The sequence below is a fragment of the Dreissena polymorpha genome, chromosome 2, assembly GCF_020536995.1.
Source record: "Dreissena polymorpha isolate Duluth1 chromosome 2, UMN_Dpol_1.0, whole genome shotgun sequence".
NCBI lineage: Eukaryota > Metazoa > Mollusca > Bivalvia > Myida > Dreissenidae > Dreissena > Dreissena polymorpha.
In genome coordinates this window covers 47,133,820-47,150,091 of record NC_068356.1, presented here as the reverse complement: position 1 = coordinate 47,150,091, position 16,272 = coordinate 47,133,820, and the positions used below count along the sequence as shown (strand labels likewise).

General features: G+C 34.8%; 1 protein-coding gene across 1 annotated transcript in view; it reads right to left on the bottom strand.

The window, feature by feature from the left end:
• Positions 1–9,978, bottom strand: part of LOC127866933 (mini-chromosome maintenance complex-binding protein-like) — a 55,642-nt gene extending 45,664 nt beyond the window's left edge. The window contains exons 1-4 of the mRNA XM_052407798.1: positions 9,849–9,978; positions 4,895–4,974; positions 2,638–2,820; positions 850–951 (exon numbers count right to left, since the gene is read on the bottom strand). Of these exons, the coding sequence (XP_052263758.1) occupies positions 850–951; positions 2,638–2,820; positions 4,895–4,974; positions 9,849–9,906 (423 nt within the window). The 5' untranslated portion in view covers positions 9,907–9,978. The remainder of the gene's footprint in view (positions 1–849; positions 952–2,637; positions 2,821–4,894; positions 4,975–9,848) is intronic.
• Between the last annotated feature and the right edge of the window lie 6,294 nt (positions 9,979–16,272).

Sequence of the window (16,272 nt, the reverse complement as noted above, 5' to 3'; positions counted from 1 at the left end):
TTTTTTCCACTTTTTGGGAAGATAGCCCATGGCTTTGGAATTGGGAATTTTATCGGCATTTTCATGAAATTGGGAAAATAAATTCATTAGCCTTTTTTTCCACATGAAAAGTCCACTGATTAGGGAAATACTCAATTTGATATAACTCTTTATAATCATTCAAATTAAAAGAACAAAACCATATAATACTTTGTTAGATGTAATTGAATTGAAATTGAGATAAAATAAGCATTAGACATCTTTCTAAAAAAAAAAAAAAAAAAAAAAAAAAAATATTTTTTTTTTTTTTTTTTTTTGAAATTGGGATTTTTTTGCCACATTTTGGGAAAAAAGTATACTTTTTGGGATTGGGAACATAGCCGAATTTTGGCTATAAAATCGGGCCAAAAAAACCCTGATATCATCTAGACATAACTTATGACCAGGTTTGGTGAAGATCGAATAAAAACTACTTCAATTAGAGAGAACACATGCTAAATGCTTGAAATGCACTAAGTGACCTCATGACCTAGTTTTTAACCCGGTATGACCCTTTTTTGTTCTTGACCTAGATATCATTTAGACACAACTTCTGACCAAATTTGGTGAAGATGGAATGAAAACTACTTCAATTAGAGAGCGGACACCACGCTTAATCCTTGAAATGCACTAAATGACCCAATGGTAAAGTTTTTGACCCGGCATGAAAATATGTCATTTAAATTATCACATTTTTCAAAACAAAGAAAATTGAGGCAGAGAAATCAATATACATTTAGGCAGAGAAATCAAACTACATTTAGGCAGAGAAATCAATCTACATTTAGGCAGAGAAATCAATCTATGTTTGATGTACTCAAGAAAGGATATTGTCTTGACCCAACTTGACTCGCCAGGGACTGGTACACAGTAGAGAGTCATTCTGTCCATCGTTTTGTTATTCATCGAGTCAAGATCAATCGACTGATTTGCCTGAAATAAATAACTGCAGTTTGATCTATCATACACAGTCATATCATGCTTATAGTCACTAAGATGACGCCATATTTTCTGTTAAATCACATTTTTGTAAAAAATTGTGTACGTAACTTGATTCTTTATTTTCATAATTGCAGCATAATTTGATTCATACTCATGACCCTTACTGTACATACATATGATCCACGCTCCAGGAAACTGGTCTAAATGCATGAGCTTAAAACATTGTCCCATCAAAGCCTGATAAGGGACAACACTTCTCGCCTATACTGGATTTTTGTAAAGAAGAAACTTTCTTTTAAACCAACCAATTCGTTCAATAAATAACAACGCCTCTTAATTTTTCTCATTGATGTACAGGGCCCTCAATCTATCAAATCTGCGGCCGAATTTCAGCCGCAGTCCCCCACCTGAAAAATATACTTTTTTCCCCTTTTGTGGGGAAAAATTCCCCGATTAATTTTTTTTTTTTTTTAAAGATGTGTCTCATGATTATTATCTCTCAATTCTATTTCAATTTAATCTCGTCAAACATCCTTAATTATGAAAAAGAAATGAATATAGTGCAAACATGTACAAATGTAATAATAAGAGAGTAAGTAAAAAATCCCCCAAAAAGGGAAACGCAGCAAAAATTCCCCCTAATGAGGGTAGCGACCCGCTTCCCCTTAAGTGGATTGAGGGCCCTGATGTATAAACACCCATGAAGTTTTGTGTTGATATCTTGTATAGTTTAAAGCAATCAATAGTTTGTGATAGACGGATGAACAGACTGACAAAGCCAATTCTATATCCGTCCGCCTTTGGCGGGGGATAAAAATCCGAAGAAGGAAAAGTGGACTGCTCTGGATAATCTGGGACTAGACATTACCCACATGCATTAAGCCTTTTTCCCCACACCAGAGTGTTCATTGTAGCAGAATTGCTGCGCATAAACTTCCAAATCAATATGGCTGTTACGTCTTTTTTTAATAATGGTAAACCAGTGCTTGAAACATTCACAACACTTGCAAGCTGAGGTTAACTTAATATCAGTGGTTTTCAGCCTTATATAACTGAGGCCTTTTAAAGGCCTCTTCCCAATTGAAAATTTCTTTAAAATCATGCAGTTTCCCCAAAAATCCTAACTAACACCAGCTTTTTCATTTCCCAAAGCAGTAATTTTAGCGATAATTTTTCCCAAAATGAGCAATTTTATCCCAAAATCCATAGGCTAGGGCCATTTCCCAATGAAGCGAGGAAAACCCCTTAATATGAACTGTAAAATTTGGCAAACATTTATGTGTTATGAAATAAAATTCTATTTGTATGCATTTGAAAATAATTATATAATATTTGTCAGAAAAATATTCACAATAATTATGAATGTTTTATCCAAGAACAAATAACATTGTTCATATCACTCAAAAATGCTTATTGTACATCATACATTTTTACATAAATAACCTGACAAGTTACTTCCGGATCTTTGGATCCTGAGAACTGCTATGAAAAATGAAGATAATGGAAGTTGTGTTGACATATAGCTCTGAAGAAGTAAAGTTTTTTATTTAGAATGGGAACAGCCAGCGAGTTACTTGCAGTCTGTTCAGGTTTTATGCTGTTGCTCCTCATCAGTATATTAGGGTTGGAAACGAAACCTTTAAAAGTTGAATCTAGTAAGAAAGGTTAAGTACATACCCCACACTCTGCAATGTCCTTGTATTTGCCAGACTTCATGGTTGTCTGCCCTGTCACAACGTCCTTGACCTCGTAAGAGCCCAGATAAAATTCTGGGTCAAACATGTCCTGCACAATGCATCGGAAACGCACGAGTGAGTTGGGCTTTAGAGTGTGAAGGCTACTGTCATTTAGGCTTGGAATCTACAAATATTAAAAATATTTATTTTTTTAAGGGGGGGGAAGGGGGAGATACAGAGTGAAAAAAACAAACAAGAGGGCCTGAAAGGCCCAAAGTCGCTCACCTGAGATAACAAGATATTATTGGGACAAATCTTCTGACCAAGTTTCACGAAGATCGGAAAATAAATGTGGCCTCTAGAGTGTTAACAAGGTTTTACTATAGCCATATAAGGAAAAATGCCCCGCCCCCTGGCAGCCATGTTTTTCAACCAACCGGAATCATTTTTGAACTCGTCCAAGATATTATCGGGATGAATCTTCTGACCAAGTTTCATGAAGATCGGACAGTAAATGTGGCCTCTAGAGTGTTAACAAGATTTTACTATAGCCATATAAGGAAAAATGCCCCGCCCCTTGGAAGCCATTTTTTTCAAGCAAACATAATTATTTTCGAACTCATCCAAGATATCATTGCGATCAATCTTCTGACCAAATTTCATGAAGATTGGACAATCAATGTGGCCTCTAGAGGTTAAAAGGTTTTACTATAGTCATATATAGCCATATAAGGAAAAATGCCCCGCCCCTGGTGGCCATGTTTTTAAAGCAACCAAAACCATTTTCAAACTCATCCAAGGTATGCATTGGGACAAATCTTCTGACCAAGTTTCATGAAGATCGGAAAATAAATGTGACCTCTAGAGTGTTAACAAGGTTTTACAATAACCATATAAGGAAAATAGCCCCGCTCCCGTGGTGGCCATGTTTTTCAACCAACTGGCATCATTTTTGAACTCGTCCAAGATATTATTGGGATGAATCTTCTGACCAAGTTTCATGAAGATCGGACTATTAATGTGGCCTCTAGAGTGTTAACAAGATTTTACTATAGCCATATATACCCATATAAGAAAAAAAATGCCCCTTGGCAGCCATGTTTTTCAAGCAAACGTTACCATTTTCGAACTCATCCAAGATATCATTGAAATCAATCTTCTGACCAAATTTCATGAAAATTGGACAATAAATGTGGCCTCTAGAGAGTTAACAAGGCAAATGTTGACGCCGCACAACGGACAAAAAGCGATCACAAAAGCTCACCATTAGCATGTTGTGCTCAGGTGAGCTAAAAAAAACAAGTTTCCTGGTGTGTTCTGTTATTAGGTGCAAAACACTGGTTTAAGAAATGTTAAAGCTTATTTATAGCATGTATACACTAGAGCTCTGGGTCCTTCTTCACCTTAAAATTAACAAGAGCATGCCAAGCAATATGGTCCCCTACCACTGAAACTCCACCATTGTCAGTAAAAAAAAATAATTTTTTTTTAAATATATTTGTTGCCATAGCAATCAGAATTTTTGACATAGAAACAAAAGGAAATGAAGTGCACAATCTCAATACTGCCATCTATCCATGTTTCAAGTTTCATGAAAAAATATTTAAAACTTTTAAAGTTATCGCAGGATCCAGAAAAGTGTGACGGACTGACTGACAGACAGACAGACTGACAGACAGACGGAGTGCAAACCATAAGTCCCCTCCGGTTTCACCGGTAGGGGACAATTAATCTAACATTAGTGTGTATTAAATGTAGGTCGACAAATTGACTGTCTTTCTAATTTAAACTACCGTATTAAACAAGAGATGTGTTTATTAGAATCACAATGCCCCCTAATGCGCCGCTTTTTTTTTACCCTTGACCTTGAAGGATGACCTTTCGATCCGGGGGCATAAAAACAAGAGCACCGCATAACCGGTGCCTCGCTCCGCTGCGGTTGCAGTTTTGAATAAATGGCAGCTTGTCAGAATTTTTTTTTTAGAGGTCACAGTTAACCTTTGACCTAGTGACCCAAAAATGGGTGTCGCATGTAGAACTCATCAAGGTGCAGCTACATACGAAGTTTCAAAGTTGTAGGTTGAAGCACTTTGATTTTAGAGCCAATGTTCAAAACTTTGACAAAATGTCAAGGTTTTAGCACGACGCGGACGGCGGATGACACGACGAGCTGGCTATGACAATACCTTGGGTTTTCTCCAAAAACAGCCGAGCTAAAAATGGGATAGATTACAAAACTCAAATAGTAAAAATATTACCCATGTCAATGCATTTTTGGTCTTCAATTTTTCTGTAAAATAGTTTTTCACATTACTGCTGTCTAAATTTTGCTGTTTATCTGGAACAAAATAAAAACATTATAAAGCCGTGATAAAAACAACAAAGTCTTATCACAATGTGTTCCCAGAATTTGTTAACACATTTTTATCTTGTATATTGAGCCATTAAAATATCTCTTTGTGTTTAACAATTAGTTTGTAGTTTGTTCTAGTTGCAATAATTCAACTATCAGCTTTATTACCCAAAAGGTTGCTAAGAGTTACAATGCGCTGTCTGTTGTCCGAAGACCTGTGCAAAATTTTATCACCACTGCAAGGGCTAAGGAACAGTTACACTGATACTACAAAAACTTATCAATGTTTACCTGTCCAAAGCACAAAGTCATGCAAATGGTACCATAAAGCAATAAATAATTGCTTTTAATTTCATTGTTATTTCTTTCATAGGCTCAATCTACCATACATGTATTCAGGGTGCGGGATCATGTGTCAGTGACTTTGTGTGGAATCCCCTTTTAAGCTTTAATAGACGTTTACACGACGGTAATAGTGCTTTATTTCAGATAATTTTTCCTAAGAATTTTAGCATAAAAGACATATTTGTATGCTTCTTATGGCAATCTGAAATACATCGGAATTACTTTATTTAATAAGAATGTTTTCTTGTTCTACTGCTTTCATTGTATACGGTTATGTTCACGTAACGTTGAAATTTGTCAACAAAAGATATCGGTAGTTCTTCTTGAATGCTCTTAGCTTTTATGAGTACATACGTACAGCTCAGAGTTCTTCTTGTTAACCCATTTTTTTAATGTAAAAAAATTATGTCTCACGTATGTCTATAAAATAGAGTTCAATCAACCTAATACATTGTTACAAACACAATACCTGTTACAATCGACATCAATTTGCGTGCATTTTGTTGAGAAATGCTCAAAACACAAACTTGATAACAAATCATTTATGGCGGAAGTTGTGAATTGTTGATGAGAGCAAAGCGAAAGAAAAGGTTACACTGCACAAATTGTTTTCACCGTAGTATCCGAGGATCTTATGTAGCAGTTGAAATTGTATTGTGTAAAACAGTGTAGTTTGAATTAGGACAAATTCTTATTATTATTCTTGCTGCGATCAGATAAGTGGTAGAGTTCGTGCTTTTAGATACGGCATTGTAGAAACAGTTATTGCGCTGTATACTAATTGATCTGAAAATCCGGAAAAAAATGGATGTAGTGTCGGGTGTTCTTACATGCTTAGAGGCAGTACTAGAGATAAGGCTGTAGTATGGAATACTTAATAAATATTTTCTTTTTTCATGCTATACAATTTAGTATTTAATTAATTAATGGAATGAAATAAATATTAGCATAAACGTATATAGATGTATGTCTACTTATTTACATATTGTAAAGCTTGATACTGTGTGTGATTATGAAATAAATACTAAAATAAAAGCGCATAGATGTATGTCTCCTAGTGTACATATTGTAAAGCTTTGATAATGTGTGTAAATATTGAAATACATATTAAAATAAAAGCATATAGAACCCGTCCCTTGCAGTTGTCTATCCGTATGGTCGTTCGTTAGTGGGAGACAGTGGACTGAGAGAGACGTTTAAGAGTGTCGAGTGCTTGAGGCTGTCTGTATTAAAGACTTTGTTGACTAAAGAGATGGGTGAAAGTGTGTTATGCGTAGGAAAGGTTGCGTTTTAAAGAATTATTCTGTATGTGAGCGTGATCTTTGTCAGTGTTGTTCGAGGTGCTGTGCAAAATGCGGATGTGTTGGTGTGATAGGTGTTTTGGAAAGATTTTTCATTTGATTATTGTCACTGATTAAAATGTAATGATAAACAGACGAGAATAACAAGCGAATAATATATATTTATACTGGCATTTCCCCAGGAATTTGGTCAGGCACTGCAGCAGGCGGTTGGTGTCGAATTCTTTATATACTTTCTAACTGTTATAAATAAAAATCCACACTACTTTGGAGCTACCAAATCACAACATTTCTTTTAATATTTATGTATTTGTCCTCAGTTCATTTCAATCAAGTCATATATTATAATATTAAACAACAACCAAAATAAACAGAAAGCAAAAAAATATTGAAAAACATTCAGTGACCCATGGAAAATCTTGCTTCCAACTATTGGTCGTTTATTGGATTGTATTCTGTCATGCACAAAGACTAAAGAAAAATGTGTTGCAGGTATATAGCAAATTTCGTAAATATGAAAGAAACTATATATCTATTGGATCTGAATATATTAAATATTGGTACTGTTAAGCTATAGTCGTCGTTAAAAAATAATGTGAACAAATTATAAAGTCTCTATAACGCTCAAAATCAACGAAAATTTCGTTAAGTATTTCGTAAAATAAAGTTAACACCTTAACAATCATCCAAAATTTCAACGCTAGATGTGATATGATTACATAGATTTCTGTAGATACAAAATGCTCGTGTTTATTTATTTGTGGCCACAATTAATTCCCGCGAATATATCTATTCATACGACACAAGAACACCATTTTAGTGTCCATGTGTCGTATGAATAGATATGCAAAACAATATAAATGAAAACGAGCATTTTGTATCTACAAACATCTATTTTACCAGTCCACATCTGGCGTTGAAATTTCGGCAATTGCAATAAAGAACACTGATTTTTAATTGGTTAAGATTATTTTACGAAAAATTGTATAAAATGTTCTTTGATTTTGAGTAGTAATGTTACTTTAAATGGTCAGGAGCAATCAAATAAGACGTTTTATTCCAATTAATTGTATTTATAACTTAAATTACGCACAACCGCAACACACATCAGTTACGGTTCATTTTTGAAGCAAGTTCTTTATACTTTTTTATTTTCTGCAATAGTCGTAAACAATTAAAATATTTTAAGGATCGCTGTGGCGTAGTGGATATGGTGTCCGCATAACGATCGGGAGGTCACGGGTTCGAACCCATTGGGAGCGTTCCTTTGATCTCCCCCAAAAGACAGCAAGTACAGGTTCTAGTCCCAAGAAACGGACTCGAGAGCGTTTATATGAGCATACAGCTTTCGATGCAATAGAGCTACAATAAATAGGTTTAAACTAATTAAAAGAAAACAAACAGAAAATTGAGCATATCTTTAATTGCTCTTACTCCACATGTACCAGTAATAATATATAATTATCGGCCATTATTAGGGGACAAACACCATAATTGATCCCCATGAACGACCCGTAAATCGTTCATACGTGTTATCTAAGCCCCTTATGCACACACCGCTGAGAGGAGCGTGCATGTTTTGATTGAACATTGGCCGAATGCAGACAGCAAGCGCTTGTGAGAATTTTTTTAAGGATGGCCTAATGAAAATGAGCATTTTGTTTCTACAAACATCCATTTTACCAGTCCACATCTGGCATTGAAATGGCTGGGCTAAAATCGCCTGGGGAAATCAAAATTCTTATAATCTATGCATTACACTTGGAAATCAAAATTCTTATAATCCATGCATTACACTTTTGTTATTTTCTATTTTGTATATGGCTAAAAGCAATTGTATGCTTTAGAGCTAATATATTTTGCTGCTGTAGATGTTGTATTATAATTCCCTTACGGCAGATCTAAGGGTCGTCGTTTCTGTTGTTTCTTCCAAAAGTCTGTTGTCTGACCGCTATTCATATACAATTACCATAAGTATTACAGTGCTCCAGCTAGGCCTAAATTTGAGGGCGCCCCGCCCTGCCCTCCCGAACCTCCGCCCTGCCCTCCCGAACCTCCGCCCTGCCCCCCCCCAAAAAAAAAAAAAAAAATTTTTTTTTTTTTTTTTTTTACATATGATAATTGATAAATCTCTTATTACATTACAAGTAACTAATTTATTTCATTTTGTAGACATTATATTTATATGGTTTAATAATAATGGGAATAATATATTCTAACAATTATTACTCGCATATAAATTTAAATGCATGTGGAAGCAATCCAGAAAAGCCCGCACACTCGAAAGTGCCCTTTTGACAAAATTGTACGCGTCGAAAGTGCCCTTTTGGCAAAAAAGCCACCCTGCCCTTTTTAAATCCTAGCTGGAGCACTGTATTAATTAAAATTTGAACAAATTATACATAAAATTTCTGTCCATTGAAAACAAATATTTAATATTTGAAAATAAACTTTCTTAAAAACATAAATTGTATGTTCGGAGAAAAGCATAGGTAAACCGTTTATTGGTACATGTTGTTGTAAACACACCGCGTGCGTTCCTTTAATTTTTCTTTTGGTTAATAAAAACTGTTCCATATGCAAACAAGTTGACATTTACACTTACGGTTGACGTGTTTGAAACTTTGATTAAAATCTTTCTTCTGCGAGCACACCATATCATGTAAGTTATCTTAATTTGCTCATTATAGATATATTTACCATCTATTTGTATTAATTCATGCCAGAAAATAGTTTATGTTGCTAATTTTACCTATAAATCAGCGCCCGGATTCCAGGCGGTAATTTTGCTATGGTAAATCGTGAAAGCAGTTGCAACTCCCAGGACCCGGATGGTCAATAGCTGGGAGTTGGATTATTGCAACTAAAGATATCGGCACAGACTGCAAGAAAAACTGTCTTGTATGCACTGAAGATTTTTGGACTTCTAGAGCCGTCATAGCAAAATTTATCAAAGGCTGGGGGAGTCAATTTAAAACCATGTGTCCTGTCAGAAGAATATGTATGTATTTACAAGAAAAAAAAACATTGCTTTACAAATGCACAGACTATTATTGTATTTTTCAACAACATGGAACATTGTTGTAGTTACTTGAATATACTCGATTGTTGTCACTTCAGTTTAATGTGCACCTCGCGAAAATATGTGACATTTAACTTAAAACTCCATTTTATTGGTAAATAACGGTATCATTTTGGTGTATGTATACTCACCAAATATGTTCTGTATGATACCCAGTGGGTCGTTGATCCAGTCTTCGATGCTTGGCATTATTGACAGTATTTTTTCTTTCACAACACAGATTTATTAGAATGGCGGGAAATAAAGGCTTAGTAAAATTAGTCACGAATTTAAAGATCGTCGTCATCGCCATCGTCAAACAATAAGAAACAAGGATATGATAATTATGTTTGCCTTGGATATCAATAAATCAATACATGTCAGGAAATTAATATGTACATAAAATATGAATGCTTTTTAATAAAAACACACTGTCATTTAGCAAAAAATTAATGCAATTCGTTTATTTATAAAACACAATGCTTTATACATTTTCCATGACCAAATAAGGTGTTAGATTTAACATTATACCATCCTGCGCTTTTTGGTAAGTTTTTCAGCCTCACGATTTCGAAGCTGGTAAAAGCTGTATAATGTACTGATTAAATAGAAAAATGTTAAAATGTTTTATTACAATTTGATGCTTCTAATCAATTTTCATTGCGATGATAATGCATATATATTATAGAGGGGGCGGGCAAAGGGTGTTTAATGTAAGTGCGTAAAGTTATGTCCCAGATTAGCCTGTGCATTCCGCACAGGCTAATCAGGGACAAACCTTTCCTCTTCTATATTTATGGTATTTTTTCGTTTAAAGAAAGTTTCTTCTTAGCAAAAATCCAGTTTAGGAGGAAAGTGTCGTCCCTGATTAGCTTGTGCGGAGTGCAGCAGAAACACAACAGACTTGTGTCCACTGTCCAGTTGAATCATTTGCTAAATACATATATCTTAATGGCTTTAAATTTTGGTTCACCACGAATTCTGTGACAGTCGCCACTCAAAAAACACACCATGTTTTGTAGCTATTATCATATTATTGTCTTAGATGCATACACAAAGTGCGTAGCCATATATTTATCTGTCAACCATCTGCTGTCAATGCTTAGCCGCTTTATAAACATGAAACAATATTGGTATATCCAGTACATTCCTGTTTAATAAAGTATATGGTAATGTAAAGCGATGAAACACTTAATAACCTTTATTTGTAAGAAAAAGAAAAGAAACATATTTAAGTTAAAACACGGCAACTAACTTATAATAAAATTTACTGAAATTTAAGGTGATATTTCCTTGGAAAACTAGTGATCTATGTTTGATATACCGTTTAATATATCATGTGTATACATAGGTATAATACAGAAGAGTTTGCAGTTTGTTGAAACACTATTGCATAAGTAACATAATGTATAACCTGTCAAAAAAGTATGATGTTATCCAACATCACAGCCAATTTATTTATTTCAAAATAAAAATTAAATAATGTAGATGCATACATTAAACAAGATACATGTAGTTGCTGGTGTTTAACATTGCGCTGTCTTACTCCTAACAATCACAACGTAGTGATCAAGACAATCAATTTTCTTACTTGTTGTATATTTTTGTTTATATTATCTAGATATACAATCATTCCCAGTCACTGAATGACAAACATACAATTCTTTCTTTTCAATTTCTTCAACGTGTTTATTGTCCAAAATTAATAATTTAATTTCTATTTCACAATGTATGTACAATGCCCTATGCTTGTTACAACAACTTATAAAAGCGAAAAACAAGCACAAATCAATAAATTATAATAAAGGTTTGTCAATGTCCAGTTTTGAAACATATTTTGGTACGAAACATGCTGGTACAAAAATGTTTTCATATAAAATACACCATATCCAAAATGATTAATGAAACAGATATGTTTTTTCATAGACTCGTATGTTGATGGTTTATTCTATTATTATTCTATTATTCTATTATTTTGTGACAAAAGTAATGTAACATACAACAGAAAGTAGGCCTAATGTTAACTTTTCGCCTCGCTTAATTATTTATTTAATCTTCTTTGACGTAAGCAATAAAACAGTGACGTGCACATCTATGTTCAGATGCAGACGGGTTATGTTTGCTCAGGCGATTTGCGTAAAAAGATCACTACTCCATTAATAATGTCATTAGGCCAGTTCGTGGCGTTTTGTTGTTAAAAAAACAGAAACAGGAAGTGTAACACAATTCCGCTAAAAATTGATTTTGTTTTCAATATTGAGTACAATTCGCAACAAAACAATGCCGTCCTTATGTATATACCCCGGTGCATAAAGTCGCAATAATAGATTACGAGTGTCAAACATTTCGAGTTGTATACGTATGAGCCACGTTCTGAGAAAACTGGGCATAATGCATGTGCGTAAAGTGTCATCCCAGATTAGCCTGTGCAGTCCGCACAGGCTAATCAGGGGCGACACTTTCCGCCTAAACTTGATTTTCGGCAAGGAGGGACTTCCTTGAAACTAAAAATACCATAAAAGCGTAAAGTGTCGTCCCTGATTAGCCTGTGCGGACTGCACAGGCTAATCTGGGACGACACTTAACGCACATGCATTAAGCCCAATTTTCTCAGAACAAGACACGTATTGTAATGTAAAAAACTGACTGGTCAAGGTCAGCTTCGAAACCGTTATCCGGTTCTTTGGCATTTTCAAATGTCAAAGCCATTAAAATAACATTGAACTACTTGCACTTACTCAAACAAAACAATCAGATTAATGTTACCAGGATGTCATATTGCATGAGTAAACCAAATAAAGCAAGGAGAACAACTAACGTTATTGCCTGTGCATGTTAACCTTATTCCAAATCGGAAGAATGTTGGAGCTCCGTGTCTATCAGGGAATGATGTGATATTTCCGCGTTCTGTTTCATACTGTTCACTCTAGCTTGGATGTGAATTTTAAAATAAGCATAATGCACATATTGCTATACCGCGTGAAAGAAACGATTTGTAGACATAGCCATGTCTGTGAATACAAATGCACAGTGATGGATCCAAGCATGCCTGTCATTGGATGTGAGAAGAGAGAGAAACTCGGTCGAGAAGGGTTGCTTATAATGAACTGACATCCAAACACCCAAGTGACGGTTATTTATTCGTTCGTTCGTTCGTACCTGAATGCAGACAGACCTACATGCAGACCAATGTAAAATCAAACGCATGCATGTTTTTTTTTCTTAACTTTGGATTATTCGCGTTATACACTGGGTAGTGTATGAACTACCTTTTATTTCTATTTTCTTTTACCGCGATCGCAACTTTAAAATATTCTTTGTTTTTGAAGATTAATATTTTTCGATGTTATCACCATATACATGTTAATAACATGGTCTTAATTAAAAAACACGTTTTATAGTTGACGAATGATTGTACCGACGATAGTACTTACAGAATCGACAAAATCCAAAACACAAACACAATTCGCGCAAAGGAATATCGGTTTATGTTAAAGATTTGTATGAACCAAAACCTTGCGGATATATCATTTTTTGTGGGGCACAGAACTTTTGAACAATGAATAAAACTTATTTTAAATATGAGACGAAGCGGATAAATGAAAATGTATATGCTTTGGTATAAATTCCATTTGCAATGGATCGAGATTAAAACACCATAGTTTATTTTAGAAATTCGCTTCGTTTTTATAAATATTTGTGTCACGTTCGGATTTGAGTAAAAATAAGAAAATCCATCGACTAACATGCCTTTTATGCTACTGTTTGTTTATGTTGATGTTGATTTGCAATGAAAACAAATCTTAAAATGACACATGAGACGGTTTCCCTGCACTTGTGAAATCATTCCACTGTTTAACACTGTGATCAACCCTTTTTAGACGGCGACCAGAACCGATATCTTTCGCGAAACGTTGGCTTTTTTGTTTTGGTACCCTTTTCAGTCCTTCTACGACGTTAAATTTTGACACATGTTAACTTGCACTTAAATTAATAAATATGTACCAAGTGTAAACCTTGGGCGCCATGTAATCGACTTTATACTCAAATTGCTATACTTAGCCCGTACTTTCTTAAGGAGCTGAACCCTCTTCTCTCATTTATGTTTGTTTTCGTGCTGTCCGGCAGACGCAGTGGTTGGTCAACACTCTTCTCACCAAGGCTACCCGGGTTCAATTCCCGTTTCCGGCAGCATGTGAGTTTGGTTGGTGGTCACCATAACGGACAGGTGGGTTTTCCTCCGGGTACTCCGGCTTCCCCCCACAACACAAGACCACACCAAAAATGGAAAAATATTTTAGTAAGAACTAAATACATTGTTGCTGCAAATTGCAGCTATAATTTAAAATTGGTCCCGACGTTCGTGAGTCTAGTTAGTTAATAATGTATTAGAGCTGGGGCACACTCTGGGTCCATACAAAATGAAGCCTCTGGCTCGGAAAGGACCCCATAAACATCGAAATACACACACACGTTTGTTTTCGTTATGTGCTTTGCCCTGTTTCTGAATGTTCTGCAATGGGTCGCTTGTACATGTCAAGGATCTTGATGTAGTGATGGTAAGAAATATTTCCTTGTAATTCAACTAGAGCTTGTTTGTTTATTATAAAATGTTGAGAATGTTATTTTACTGAATTGATCACCTTGTCATGTCTCATTTATTGGCGTCGCACTGAAGTGCGGCGACTAGTATGTAATACGTTTTTTTTCGCTTATGGGAGGAGAAGTTATTTTACGGATCAATGTATATATTTTTGTTGTCAGAATAATTTGCATAGTGGTTATTTTTTGTGTAAATTAGTGTAAATAAGTACTGCATTTGTGCCTATTACATTTACTACAACATTTATTGCCAATAATGCAAAGTTAATTCTTTTAATTAATAACTGATCACAGGGACTTGGCAATAATAAAAGATCACAGGGACCGGGTAAGTACGCGAACCGGTGAAACTTTCTGGTTTTGTATAAAAACAAAACATAATCAAAATATATTTATTTTGTGGATTTTCTAAAAATAGCGCAGACTTTTGCTGTTCGAGTTTTGGTTAACGCGTATTTTCTTCAATTTTACAAGACGACAGCGATTACACGGTTTATTGCTTTATTGATAACCGTTACACTACATTCACTTATTAATATCTTAGTTAGAAGGTGATTTTTCAAGCGGTCCGTAGTGAAGTGGTTACACGCTCGCTTCACATGTGAGAGGCCCAAGGTTCGAGCCCCGGTAGAATCAAATTATTTTATTTGTGTTCTATGTTAACGTTTTGTTTTGATGTAGACATTTAAGTTTAAATAAATATGCTGTTTTATTGTAACCATTTTTTGTTTTCATTATGTCCATGAAATATATGTGTGAGAGGGTGGGGGGGGGGGGGTTCGTTAACACATTAAAACTATTTTAGTGTTTTCATATCAATGAGTACTCAACCCCTATCGTAAATGAGCAACGTAAGAATAAGTTCAGAATCATCTCCCCTTGAAGTTGAGAAATATATGAAATTACGCTTACAAGATGAAGCAGATTTTTTAAAACCTACACAGTTCTGTTCCATTAATGAAAACTGCACACGGATGCCAGTAAAAACAAGGAAACCAATGTAAATAAAATGAACTATGAAATATTTGGGGGTTACAACACAAAATCATAGATAATGGTTATTTGGGGTTATAACACAACATCATAGATAATGGTTATTTGGGGGTTACAACACAAAATCATAGATAATGGCTATACCAGTATCTTTTTTTATTTTGTTTAAAATAATCGACCAATATATTAATATTTACAGTAGAAAAACAATCGTTCCATGTAACTTCATTGAGTGCCTTTTACACTGAAATTCCCGACGCCCTTTGATGCTTTGCATCACTACTTATCTTGTTGTTAACTGTAAATGCATCAAATCAATCATACGCAAAAGTCAACCCAAAAGATTATGGAGTGTGTGGACAGTTAATTCAAATTTTTGCGAAGTGAATGTTAGTTTTCCTCAGTTTAAATATTACGGTATTAGAGCAATATACGCGCTTTTTGGAACCGTCGATGAAAAATGGACGTTTAATCCGATTTAAAGACGCGCAAACTGCGGTGCATAATTATTCATAATAAATGCAAGCATGATATACTATCATAACATTGCAATTCAATAAACAAAACAAAAATATAATACATTGGTTTTAATCAATTAAAATTAATAGCTCAGAGATGGGATACCAACAAGAAAATCAGCATTTTACCTCTTATGGGGCTCGATTATTAAAGCCCTAAGTTAAGTTAATGTTTGCAAAAGTTTGGTTAAACGAAAGTGTCATTATAAGGTCGCGCATTTGTATAATGCGTTGTCGAGTGCTCAAAATAAATGTCAAGTCTGATCTACGTGCACTGACTTAAACACACATACATTCTTCCAGGATGCTAGATAGCATGCGTAAACAAACTAAAACATGGATAACAACTAATGTTTACAATTGCCTAAGCATCTCAACCGAGTTCCATTTAAAAAGAATTATAGCATTCGGAGTCAATTTTTAAAGAATGTTTCATTTCCGTGTTCAGTTTCTTACTGTACAC